This window comes from Phoca vitulina, unplaced genomic scaffold (assembly GCF_004348235.1).
Source record: "Phoca vitulina isolate PV1807 unplaced genomic scaffold, GSC_HSeal_1.0 scaffold110, whole genome shotgun sequence".
NCBI lineage: Eukaryota > Metazoa > Chordata > Mammalia > Carnivora > Phocidae > Phoca > Phoca vitulina.
This window is the reverse complement of record NW_022589813.1, coordinates 202,731-215,621: the sequence shown is the minus strand read 5'-3', so window position 1 is coordinate 215,621 and position 12,891 is coordinate 202,731. Positions and strand designations below refer to the sequence as shown.

The 12,891-nt window shown below is 39.4% G+C and overlaps 1 protein-coding gene across 3 annotated transcripts in view; it reads left to right on the top strand.

Annotated features, from left to right (window-relative positions):
* Positions 1-12,891, top strand: part of LOC116628048 (serine/threonine-protein kinase SMG1) — a 104,695-nt gene that overhangs the window by 73,870 nt on the left and 17,934 nt on the right. For all 3 annotated transcript variants that reach the window (XM_032398096.1, XM_032398095.1, XM_032398097.1), the window contains 13 exons: positions 503-725; positions 2,797-3,043; positions 3,435-3,664; positions 5,026-5,274; positions 5,775-5,913; positions 6,000-6,109; positions 6,225-6,443; positions 6,889-7,079; positions 7,798-7,970; positions 8,119-8,398; positions 9,266-9,538; positions 9,772-10,006; positions 10,248-10,474. In XM_032398096.1, coding sequence (XP_032253987.1) covers positions 503-725; positions 2,797-3,043; positions 3,435-3,664; positions 5,026-5,274; positions 5,775-5,913; positions 6,000-6,109; positions 6,225-6,443; positions 6,889-7,079; positions 7,798-7,970; positions 8,119-8,398; positions 9,266-9,538; positions 9,772-10,006; positions 10,248-10,474 — 2,796 coding nt within the window. The remainder of the gene's footprint in view (positions 1-502; positions 726-2,796; positions 3,044-3,434; positions 3,665-5,025; positions 5,275-5,774; positions 5,914-5,999; positions 6,110-6,224; positions 6,444-6,888; positions 7,080-7,797; positions 7,971-8,118; positions 8,399-9,265; positions 9,539-9,771; positions 10,007-10,247; positions 10,475-12,891) is intronic.

The following is a 12,891-nucleotide window of genomic DNA, read 5'->3' as shown; positions in this document are numbered from 1 at the left end:
TTTTTTTTTAAATATTTTATTTATTTATTTGACAGAGAGACAGTGAGAGAGGGAACACAAGCAGGGGGAGTGGGAGAGGGAGAAGCAGGCTTCCCGCTGAGCAGGGAGCCTGAAGCGGGGCTTGATCCCAGGACCCTGGGATCATGACCTGAGCCAAAGGCAGATGCCTAATGACTGAGCCACACAGGCGCCCCTCCCTTACATTCTTTCCTAAGAGTCTTAGGTCTTAAGGTCTTTGATCCAATTTGAGCTATTTTTTTACATGATAGTATAAGGAAGGTAAGGGTCTGACTTCATTCTTTGCGAGTGGATACCTAGTTTTCTCAGCGCCAGGTGTTGAAAAGCTGCCTCTTTCATGTGCTGGATATTTTTACAATGCTGTGTTTTAAGTTATTGTGCTGATGTTTTACTTATTTTAGCTTATTCTTTGATGCTGTTTACTTACACTAGATGCATTTAAACTCTTCCATGTTTGTAAAACTCTCGATGTCTTCCTGGTCAGGGAAGAGAAAATTGCAATCATGCGGGAAAAGCACACAGCTTTGATGAAGCCCATTGTGTTTGCTTTGGAGCATGTAAGGAGTATCACTGCAGCCCCTGCAGAAACACCTCATGAAAAGTGGTTTCAGGATAACTATGGTGAAGCAATTGAAAATGCTCTTGAAAAGCTGAAGACACCGTCAAATCCTGCAAAGCCTGGAAGCAGCTGGATTCCATTTAAAGAGGTACAGAAAAATCTCAAGGATGCTACTAAAATGGGAAATTCTGTATGAGATACAAAATTTGAATATGGGGACTCTCCTTACTTGGAATGTGAAAGATTTTGTAGGTCCATGGAAGGCAGCCTATGACCAGTTGCTTATAAGGAATGTGAAGAGAGGTATTTTTATCATTTTGAGAATTTGGGAGCTAATGGGCCTAGGGCAGCAAACTTTTATCTATAGAGGGTTCACACTCGGAAGAATATACTGTGAGAAATTAGTTAAGGAAGGGGTCTGGCCTTGAACTAAATATTGATGGCTTGCTTTTTGTCTTCATAAAAGATTACAAAATTTAATCTTCTACCTATATAGCCTTTCTTAGGGGTGAGTATTAAGTATTTCTAACAGACAAAATATTCACATATAGCAACATCAATATTTATAAGTAACTGTTTGAAAATCAATTCTGCATAGGCTATTTGGGGATGATTAGCATATTTAAATATTTGAGAATCCTTATCTTTTTTTTTTTTTAAGATTTTATTTATTTGAGAGAGAGAGCGCACGAGAGCGAGCCAACAGGGGTAGGGGGCAGAGGGAGAGGGAGAAGCAGGCTCCCAATGGAGCAGGGAGAACAATGTGGGACTTGATCCCAGGACCCCGGGATCGTGACCTGAGCTGAAGGCAGAGACAGTTAACTGACTGAGCCACCCAGGCACCTGAGAATCCTTATCTTTTATGTTGTGGTCCCCTTAATCTGTATTTACTTTGGTTTTTATCTGGTATAGCAACAGCACCATTATTTGGGGAACCTATTTATTACCTTGTAGCTTTCTCTTTTTTTATCCTTTCTTTCTCTGTCCCTTACCTTTATTGCTCCTGATTTCCTTACTTTAGCAATGAGAAAACTATTAAAAGGTACAGTGTAGAAACAAAGAGTACACCTGACTTTAACTAGTAAATACCATCCAGAGGGAACTAGAACAAATGCTAAATTCATAGTAAATAGCTAGGAGCAGAAGACTAGAACACTAACATGAAGGATGAAGTTTATTGTGTGTGGCCTAGCCAAAACCTGTCTGCTTGCATTCCAACAGCAGTTTCTTGCTTCTTTGTCTCCTTTTCAATAAATCAACTAAGAAAACCAGAGGAAGAGATAAGAGGAATACTTTAAAAAAAAAAAAAAAATTGTTATTTATTGATGAATTTCTAAAAGATGTATTTAGTTTCTGCCTGTTTCTAAACTTCATATAAATGAGACCTTACATATATACATATGTCTGTATATATATGTCTGTGTTTATTCCATAATTGATGGGTCAGCATTAGGATTTTATGATTCATCCATATTTTGTATACAGCTGAACACTGATATATTATGGGAAAATGCTACAGTTTATCCATTGTGTCCTGTCTGTGGCTACTTGGGGTGTTTCCAGTTGTCTTTTTCCTTTTATGGAACAAAGCTCGCTGAAGATTGATAAAACATTTTTCACATGAAAGCAGAGCTCAGAATTAATTCAGGAGCACATTATTAAGTTAGCTAAGTAGGGATACAACTGTACATGCGATCCACTCCCTATGAATTATTAGAAGGGGTTGTGGTGTTAATTCTGCATACTTCAAGTGGTCAGAGCTCTAAATTGTTACCAACTTTTCAAGTGGCTTCTAAGGGTGTGTCAGCTTGACACCCAGCAGCTGTCAGTTTTATCTTTTGCTCTATTGTAAGGACTTAATTGATTTGTTTTGGCATTGATAAAACGTAGCTTAACATGGGGAATTAGCTTGCTACCAGCCCTGAATTTTGTGATCACAGCAGTGCTTTCCTTCCATCTGCTGTGATTGCATTGGTTGTTTGGACAGAGAAGAAGAGACAGGTCTGAACAAAGTAGAAATCACCTAGGTCATATCAGCACACCAGTATTTCCTCTCTCAGGATGGCCCAAGTATGTAACATGAAATTAAATTTAGGAACTACAATACGAGATTTCTGTATTGGTATTTTAAGTTTACTTTTATGCCAAATTGAATGTGGAAGAAAGTTAAATGTTGCAGTGATAACGTAAACCTGTTTTTCCCCATCTTATAAATATAGATAATGCTGAGTTTGCAACAGAGAGCACAGAAACGTGCAAGTTATATCTTGCGTCTTGAAGAAATCAGCCCGTGGCTGGCTGCCATGACTAACACTGAAATTGCTCTTCCTGGAGAAGTGTCAGCTAGAGACACTGTCACAATCCACAGTGTGGGCGGAACCATCACCATCTTACCGACCAAAACCAAGCCAAAGAAACTTCTCTTTCTAGGGTCAGATGGCAAGAGCTATCCTTATCTTTTCAAAGGTGGGATTTAAAAGAAGAGCCTTAATTTGATTATGGATGCTTTGGGTATGAATGTGCTGGGAGAGGATTGTTCCAGGTGAATAGCCTGGATTGTCTTGTATCTTCTGTGATTTTGAATGGAAGTGGTTGGAGCCTGTGTAGTAAGATTTTCCATTGCCTGTCGTCTTTTTGCTTAACTTATGCAAGCAGAACTGAGGTACAGCTAATAATTCTAGTATCTAATACCTTGTGACTGAATGGAATGTTCTCTAATGCTCCCATTATGCTCTCCTGGCTCTCAGTTCTTGACTGCTACTGTTGATTGAGAGGAAACACAAAAGTGATACATTTGTAACCCCATACCCACCCCATTTGGTCACCACTCTAGCTACTTTAAATTTTGTTTCCATAGGATTAGAAGATTTACATCTGGATGAGAGAATAATGCAGTTCCTGTCTATTGTGAATACCATGTTTGCTACAATCAATCGCCAGGAAACACCCCGTTTCCATGCCCGACACTATTCCGTAACGCCACTAGGAACACGCTCAGGACTAATCCAGTGGGTGGATGGAGCCACACCCTTATTTGGTCTTTACAAACGATGGCAACAACGGGAAGCCGCCTTACAAGCACAGAAGGTTGATAAATTCAGATATACATGTACTTTTATTTGAATTTCCATAAAAACATATATTAGTCTCTTTCTTGTTCTGTGTGACTCATAGGCTTACTGTACTTGAGCATTTTGGTAAGTTTATAAATGTTACAGAACAGACTTGAAATATTTAGGAAAGTGTTTCTGAGGCACATTTAAATAAAGTTTTAAGAGGTGGAAATGGTGACATTTGGTTAATCTTATTCTAGACAAATGCAGGGGAACAGGTAGGGTGGTAGTGTGGTTGTTAATCAGTAAGTTGATATTTCACATCTTAATGATTTTTTTATTGGGCTTACTAGGGGTCTTTTATTTTATTTTTATATTTTAAAGATTTTATTTGCGAGAGAGAGCGTGCGCGAGAGAGAACAAGGGGGGGAGAGGCAGAGGGAGAAGGAGAGGCAGACTCCCTGCTGAGCAGGGAGCCCATGTGGGGCTCCATCACGGGATCACAGGATCACAGACAGGACCCCGGGATCATGAGCCAAGAAGGTGGACACTGAACCGATTTGAGCCACCCAGGCGCCCCCTAGGGTCTTTTAAATTAAATTTACAAAGAAGAGAGCTTTGAAAACCAGTTTCTTTTAAATTAAGTACGTAAAGAAGAAACAACTTTATATTATATTTAGAGTTAATTACTGTGATGTCATATTTTGTGCCTCTGAAATTTATGATTTTGATTTAGACTAGGGATTTAATTTAGAATTCATTTAGCTAAGCATCTGAGTGCTTAGTATATATGCCAGGAACAGTACTAAGTGCTACAGAAATAAAAATAAGTTTTATACAGTCTCAACCTCAAGAGTCTTTATCTAGCCAAAATATTCTAATTTTTCTAATTATGGCGGGTATGGGAAGGAGCAAAAGTTTGAAAGGGGTCAAGTTTAAAAAATAAGCATAGGAGACTGCAGAACAATTAATGAGGGTTAAACGAGAGATGGGAATTAGAGAGGGGCTATCAGTTTTTGTCTGAATACTGTTAATTTTATATTGATTGAGTCGTATCAGTGAAGAATGAAATTTGTGCATAAATTAATGATAAATTTTCAGTAGAATTATAGGTTACAAAGAAGAATGTAAATGTTGAGTTTGAATTGGAGATCAAGAAAATAGAACAGTAGACCAAGTTTTCAATAAAGTGGTAGAACTTAATTAAGAGAAAGATAGGTAGGTTGTAAAAAGATGCATAGTCCAGAAGAATTATTTATTTGGTATGTGCAATTTGGCTGGGAAGGTGGAGAATGCCGCTCAAAAACCGGTTTTTAAAATACTATATTCAAAGTAATCTTTATCTTCATTTAAATAAAGTTGATTTTTTTTTTTCCTTAAAAAATTTTTTTTAAGGCCCAAGATTCCTACCAAACTCCTCAGAATCCTGGAATTGTACCTCGTCCTAGTGAACTTTATTATAGTAAAATTGGCCCTGCTTTAAAAGCAGTTGGGCTTAGTCTGGATGTGTCCCGACGGGATTGGCCTCTTCATGTAATGAAGGCGGTATTAGAAGAGTTAATGGAGGCCACCCCCCCAAATCTCCTTGCTAAAGAGCTTTGGTCATCTTGCACCACACCTGACGAATGGTGGAGAGTCACACAGGTATGTGTTTTGTTTTGGGGCGTAATAAATATTACTGTTTTTTTTGCCTGCTTCCTGTCTAGTCTGTTGTTCACCCTCCTCCTTTTACCCTTCGTCTCACTCCAGACTTGGTAGTTTGAGACCTGTATTCGAGTCTTGCGTTGCACTTATTTTCATAAGGCATGGCCATGAGTGTGAGGGCAGAACAGAGGGGATTATGGATGAAATGAAAAGAAGAATAAAAGCTTGAGAAAGGGAAAAACTAGGGAGGCTGAAAATAGTTGTTTTGTTTTAAATCTAGCATTCGAATACTAAGTAGGACCAACAAGGACCACAGTGTTGTCTGCTGCTCAGTGCAGAGCCTCTGGGACCACTTGCAGCATCCCTGAGGAGTGCTATTTAGAAATGAGGGAGTGGGATTATGGAATTGTGTGAATTTTGGAGCATCAAACCATGTTGGAAGGAAATTTGCTGATGGTGTTACAACTTGCTCTCCCCACCCCCTCTCCCCTCTTGTTTAGTCTTATGCCAGATCTACTGCAGTCATGTCTATGGTTGGATACATAATTGGCCTTGGAGATAGACATCTGGATAATGTTCTTATAGATATGACGACGGGAGAGGTGGTTCACATAGATTACAATGTTTGCTTTGAAAAAGGTAAAATTAAGTTGGACTTTTACATTTATATGAGGGTCAAATGTTTTTGATAAAAGGACAGAAATATAACAATTTGTCTTTTCAAGGTAAAAGCCTTAGAGTTCCTGAGAAAGTACCTTTTCGAATGACACAGAATATTGAAACAGCACTGGGAGTAACCGGAGTAGAAGGTGTTTTTAGGCTTTCATGTGAGCAGGTATGCTGTTTCTCTCATACCTTTTAATGTACCTGTTAAATCCTGTGGAATAAAAAACTACATTTGAATGAGGAAACTTGTGGCAAAACCTGATTTAAAACACCTCTGAAAACAGGTTCTACACATCATGCGGCGTGGCAGAGAGACTCTGCTGACATTGCTGGAGGCCTTTGTGTATGACCCCCTGGTGGACTGGACGGCTGGGGGTGAGGCGGGATTTGCTGGCGCTGTCTATGGTGGAGGTGGCCAGCAGGCTGAGAGCAAGCAGAGCAAGAGAGAGATGGAGCGAGAGATCACCCGCAGCCTCTTTTCTTCCAGAGTAGCTGAAATTAAGGTGAAGGCAATGATAAGTCATCACCATCATTTTACTAGTGTTAACATGTCCATCAAAAAGCTGGGTAAAACTATCCTTTAAAAAATATTTTTGAAAGACTGTCCTGTATAATATTGTAAATGTCCGTGAAATAGGGCAATTTGATGTCTTTTTAGTAGGATATGTTCCCATACAAAGACATACAGTATATTGTGTGGCATGGTGGTAACTACATGGTGTTGTTGAGATTTGAGTCTCAGTTTATGGCTATGTGAACTTGAATGCAGTGGTTATCATTATCTGTAAAATACACGTGGTTCCATCACCCCCTCAGGGGTTTAAATAAGAGATTTAAATAGAGTAATATATCCAGGATGTCCATCTAACATGATGCTTGTAGCAGATATCATCATATCTCACAGTTGACCCTGTAAGAATTTCCCTAATCATAATTACCTTTTTACAGGTGAACTGGTTTAAGAATAGGGATGAGATGCTGGTTGTGCTTCCCAAGCTGGACAGCAGCTTAGACGAATACCTAAGCTTACAAGAGCAACTGACAGACGTGGAAAAACTGCAAGGCAAACTGCTGGAAGAAATAGAGTTTCTAGAAGGAGCTGAAGGAGTGGACCATCCTTCTCACACTCTGCAGCACAGGTTTAAAAGTGTTGAACACTTGTTTCTAAATATATGCCATTAAGGAGAATTTTCATATTTGTGTAAACATTGTCAACTTGAAGTAGAATTATTAAGCAGTTTACATAAATGATAGAAGCTCTCCCAAGGACTGCAATTTTGAATTAATACACAGAAATTCACTTAAATTTTCTGCTTTATTATATTAAATAGAAATGTTTGAGTAATTATGGGAGATAAGTAGATATAGTGGTTAGGACATGAACTTGGATTCAGAAAAACTGAGGTTTGGGTTTCTCTCTACAGTTCGTGTCTGGATCCTTACTCATTAGTACAGTGGCAGTTATTTTATCCACTTTGCTGAATTAAGCATTAAACTAAATAGAATGATCTAAGTGGATGAGCCTTGTACAGTGCAGGTGCTTGGTAAAGGGTAAATATGCAAGTGCTACACACTGCATGAGTCTCTGAGGTGGAAAGATCTGTGAAGTATCCATCGTTTACACTAAAGATAACTCAACACCTGGCAGGTGTGGTGGGTTTTGAAAATGTGTTATTTAAAATGTTGTTGAGTATAGTTGAGAGAAATATGGGGAAAACCAGAGAAGTAAGGGACATTTGAGCAGTGCCCTCAAGATTGAAAAGGAGCTTACCAGGCAGTCCCAAGTATGAGCAAAATCAAGGTTATGAAAGTACATAGAAGGAAGAAGCAATTTAAAAGTTTTTTCCCTCCTATTAGGTATTCTGAACATACTCAACTACAGACTCAGCAAAGGGCTGTTCAGGAAGCAATCCAGGTGAAGCTGAATGAATTTGAACAGTGGATAACACATTATCAGGCTGCGTTCAATAATTTAGAAGCAACACAGCTTGCAAGTTTGCTTCAGGAGATAAGCTCACAAATGGACCTTGGTATGGGTTGATTTATCTTAGATACACATGTTGAGCATGTGAGTTTTGTATTTGTGTGTTTATGTGTGGGGTTCTGGTTTGTGCTCCTTTCGACTACTGCTGGTTTGGAATAGTTTCACCGTGATTAATAATTGTCTTTTACCAAAAGGTCCTCCAAGCTATGTGCCAGCAACAGCCTTTCTGCAGAATGCCGGCCAGGCGCACTTGATTAGCCAGTGTGAGCAGCTGGAGGGGGAAGTGGGCGCTCTTCTCCAGCAGAGGCGCTCCGTGCTCCGAGGCTGTCTGGAACAGCTGCATCACTACGCCACCGTAGCTCTGCAGTATCCAAAGGCCATATTTCAGAAGCATCGAATTGAGCAGTGGAAGACCTGGATGGAGGAACTCATCTGTAACACCACAGTAGAGCGCTGTCAAGAACTCTACCGGAAGTACGTTGATCACACTTTTCTTGACTTCTCATGGGATTAGATGCAAAGTTGTTTTCAAATTATTATTATCATGTGTGCATAATATTTCATTTTTCTGAAAGAAATAGTTGTTGGATGGAAGCTGAATGGGGTCAGTTTTTTCTTTTAAGAAGATTTGAGGTCATGTTTTCCCTTTAAGATGGTGTGTTTTTCCTAATTAATTAAAATGTATCCCAGTGTCAGAGTGATGGAATCAGGGTAAAGAGAGCTAAACTCATTTGAACTATCACTCACTCACAAGTCGTCTGGGAAAATTACTTGAGCTTGAGACTTTTTCTTATCTGTAAAAATGGAAATCATGGTTTCTACTATTTAAGATTTGGGGATCCATCAGAGGCAATATTCTCCAGTGTAAATGGGAACTTTTGGGGTGCCTGGGTGGCTCAGTCAGTTGGGCGTCTGCCTTTGGCTCAGGTCATGATACCGGGGTCCTGGATTGAGACCTGCATTAGGCTCCCTGCTCTGCGAGGAGCCTGCTTCTCCCTCTGCCTCTGCCTCTCTCTCTGTCTCTCATGAATAAATAAATAAAATCTTTAAAAAAAAAAATAAGTGGGATGCCTGGGTGGCTCAGTCGTTAACCATCTGCCTTCGGCTCAGGTCATGATCCCAGGGTCCTGGGATCGAGCCCCGTATCAGGCTCCCTGCTCGGCGGGAAGCCTGCTTCTCCCTCTCCCACTCCCCCTGCTTGTGTTCCCTCTCTCGCTGTGTCTCTCTCTGTCAAATAAATAAAATCTTAAAAAATAAATAAATAAATAAATAAAATGGGAACTTTCTTTACAAGCAGGAAGTGGTTACATTGTAAACAAGCACCTCTCTCTCTTTGTGTAGATACGAAATGCAGTATGCTCCCCAGCCTCCCCCAACAGTGTGTCAGTTCATCAGTGCCACGGAAATGACTCTGCAGCGTTACGCAGCCGACATCAACAGCCGGCTTATCAGACAAGTGGAACGCTTGAAACAGGAAGCCGTCACTGTACCTGTTTGTGAGGATCAGTTGAAGGAAATTGAACGTTGCATTAAAGTTTTCCTTCACGAGAATGGAGAAGAAGGATCTTTGAGTCTAGCAAGTGTTATTATTTCTGCTCTTTGTACTCTTACAAGGTGAGTTAGCCAACTTTGTACTAAGACCATTTTGTTGTCTCGAAAACATTTATACTTCCTGAGATTGCCTGTCCCTTTTGTTTAATACCAAACTTAAGGTATGCTTTGACTTTCATTTCATTAGTCTAGCCCACTGTTAGGCTGCTTTACTTCCTGTCCAAGTTTGAGGTATCCGCTTTTGTGTGTGAGTATAGCTGAGTAGGTTTCAGTGTACAAACCCTTGTTGCATTTAGGCGTAACCTGATGATGGAAGGTGCTGCTTCTAGCGCTGGCGAGCAGCTAGTGGATCTGACCTCGCGGGACGGAGCCTGGTTCTTGGAAGAGCTCTGCAGTATGAGCGGGAACGTCACTTGCCTGGTGCAGTTACTGAAGCAGTGCCACCTGGTGCCACAGGACTTAGACATTCCAAACCCAGTGGAAGCTTCTGAGGCAGTTCACTTAGCTAACGGAGTGTACACCTCACTTCAGGTGAGCGCTTTTAAATTAGCTTAAAATGATAAGTTTGTTTTAGATATTAAACATTGTTCTTTTTATTGCTTTTCCCCTTTTAATGTTGCTTAATCGATCATTTAAAGCTCAGTGTGACATTTGTAGCCAGAAGTTGGTTACAGTTGCATAAGTTTGTTCTTAACACATGGCATTAAACCTCTAAATGTATAACTTACCTAAACTCAGGAAACATTAAAATATATTTCTCACATATTTATAGGAATTAAATTCAAATTTCCGGCAAATCATATTTCCAGAAGCACTGAGATGTTTAATGAAAGGAGAATACACATTAGAAAGTATGCTTCATGAGCTGGACAGTCTTATTGAGCAGACAACTGACGGTGTTCCCCTGCAGACTCTAGTTGAATCACTTCAGGCCTATTTAAGAAATGCGGCTATGGGACTGGAGGAGGAAACTCATGCTCATTACATCGATGTTGCCAGGCAAGTGAATGGTAGCTATGACAGAGCTGGGGAAGCCGGATGACAGGTTCTGGGCTCTGTGCTGCAAGTTTAGTTTTAATTTTACAGCAGATAGAATTACTTAAAAATGCTTCTATACAAATCTTATAATTTTTTATTGTTATTTTACTTATTTTTAAAGATTTTATTTATTTATTCATGAGAGAGGGAGAAGCGGGCTCATTGCAGGACTCAATTCCAGGACCCTGGGATCATGACCTGAGCCGAAGGCAGACGCTCAACTAACTGAGCCACCCAAGCACCCTATACAGATCTTTTTACAAAGTTTATTTATTCGGGGGGCACCTTGGTGACTCAGTTGGTTAAGCGTGTGCCTTCAGCTCAGGTCATGATTCTGGGGCCCTGGGATCGAGCCCCGCATCGGGCTCCCTGCTCAGCGGGGAGTCTCCTTCTCCCTCTGCCCTCTGTCCCTTCCCACCGGTCGTTCTTTCTCTGTTAAATCTTTAAAAAAAATAGTTTATTTATTTGGAAATAATTACAGATTCACAGGAAGTTGTACAATACATGTGTGCAGGGATGTCTTCTGCAGGCTCCATCCTTCCTGCGGTGGTAGCATCTTGCATACTATACTTCTGTGGCACCACCACGAAGTGGATGTCGGTACAGTTGACAGAGCTTACTGAGATTTCCCCAGTGACACATGCAGTGGGTGTGTAGCTCCACGCAGTTTTATCACATACACACTATACTTTGAGTGTTGTGGTTTCACCATATGTGTGCTACACACACGCAAAGTGGAGTGTGGTATTTTTTAAGCCAGCCCTTGGAACACCATGGAAGCATCTGAGCCAGTTTAGTTAATAGAGTATACACCTCAATTCAGGTAAATGCTTCTAAGTTTGCTTAAACTTTGTAAGTTTGTTTTAGATACTGAACATGGTGTTTTTCATCTCTGAAATCCAGAAAAACAGTTTGACTTTGGAACCTGCAAAGGTTGGGTGGTTCCTCCAGCCATGCACTATGTCCCTAGCTAAGCTGTAAGCCCCTTTATCTCTGGTGACTTAAGATCTCTTTCTTTGGCATTCTGGTGTGGAGTTTACCCCAGAAAGTATAATTGAGAGAGAAGAAATGGATTGACCTACCACTTCCTCCTGTGAGAAAATTCAAAGAAAAGAAAGTAGAATAGTATAATGAACCTTCATTTTCCCACCTTTGGTAATTATCTGCACCTGCTTAAATTGTTTAAATTATTTATGTTGTTTAAATTGTACTGCCCCGATTATTTTGAAGCAGGTATCTTTTCATTTTTAAATAGTACAGGAAGTACGTATATCTAAAATATAAACTTATTTTTCTTAATCATGGTGCCGTTACTTCACCCGAAAAGTTAATAATAATTCTTTAATGTTTTCTGTTATCTGCATTCAAAATTTTCCTATTTATGTTTCTTTGTAGTTGTGTCACCATACAGAATAAAATAAATTAGTAATTATTATAGCATAAACTAAATGTCAGCTAGATGATGATTGATTATTTGCACAACAGCTTTATCATTTAAATTTCTAACATTATTTAAAAAGTTAGATGCTAAATCGATACACCTTTCTTTCTCACTAAATTTCAGCTCTCATTTATCTCCCTTTAATATCTAACTCCGATTTCTCTTACCCTCAAATGGATGATTATTTACTTTTCATGTATGATTTGGGTGACAAACTTCATGCCTCATTCTCTTACAGCTTGTTTGTACCTTATTTTGGAGAAACTAATTATCTGAAGAAAAAAATTGTATACCATCTTGTAGCTCTTTTTTCCATTAGAAATTGCTCTGGTTAGCCTTTTTAAATTCTCTTAATAGTTTTATAGTTATTTCTGTATGTGTGTGTGATAAAGTTGAAAATCTAGTTAACATTAGTAACATGAACTGATACTAGTTGTAGGTACCAGGAATGCTGTTTTTTGAATTTTTATATAATATGTTCAGAATAGTGTCCGGATACACAAGCCACGGTGCAAGTCTTAAGTTAATGATAACGTACAGGGTGAGTTTCTGAAGACTTACGCTCAGTCTGTGCACTATTCAAAAGCAGGTGTGCCACAGACGGCAGGCATTTGAGTTTATGGTGTGTAGTTGACTCTGTCATATATGTGACAGTGTGAACATACTTGACCATTTTTGCTAAGTCCTCCAGCTTTAGAATTGTGTGGTTTTTGACATTTATTGGGGGTTTGTATTATTTTACATTCTTTGTGTAAAGTGAGACTGTAATATCTTACATAGTTCTTTTTAAAATTATCATAATTCAAGTTTGCATAAAATTTAATCATGTGAACAGTTACTAATACTGAATCAGAACCATTAACTTCACATTGTGATGGCACTACATGTCATTTTATCCTAACACTCTGTCCTGCATACAAAAAGATTTCTAGGGGCG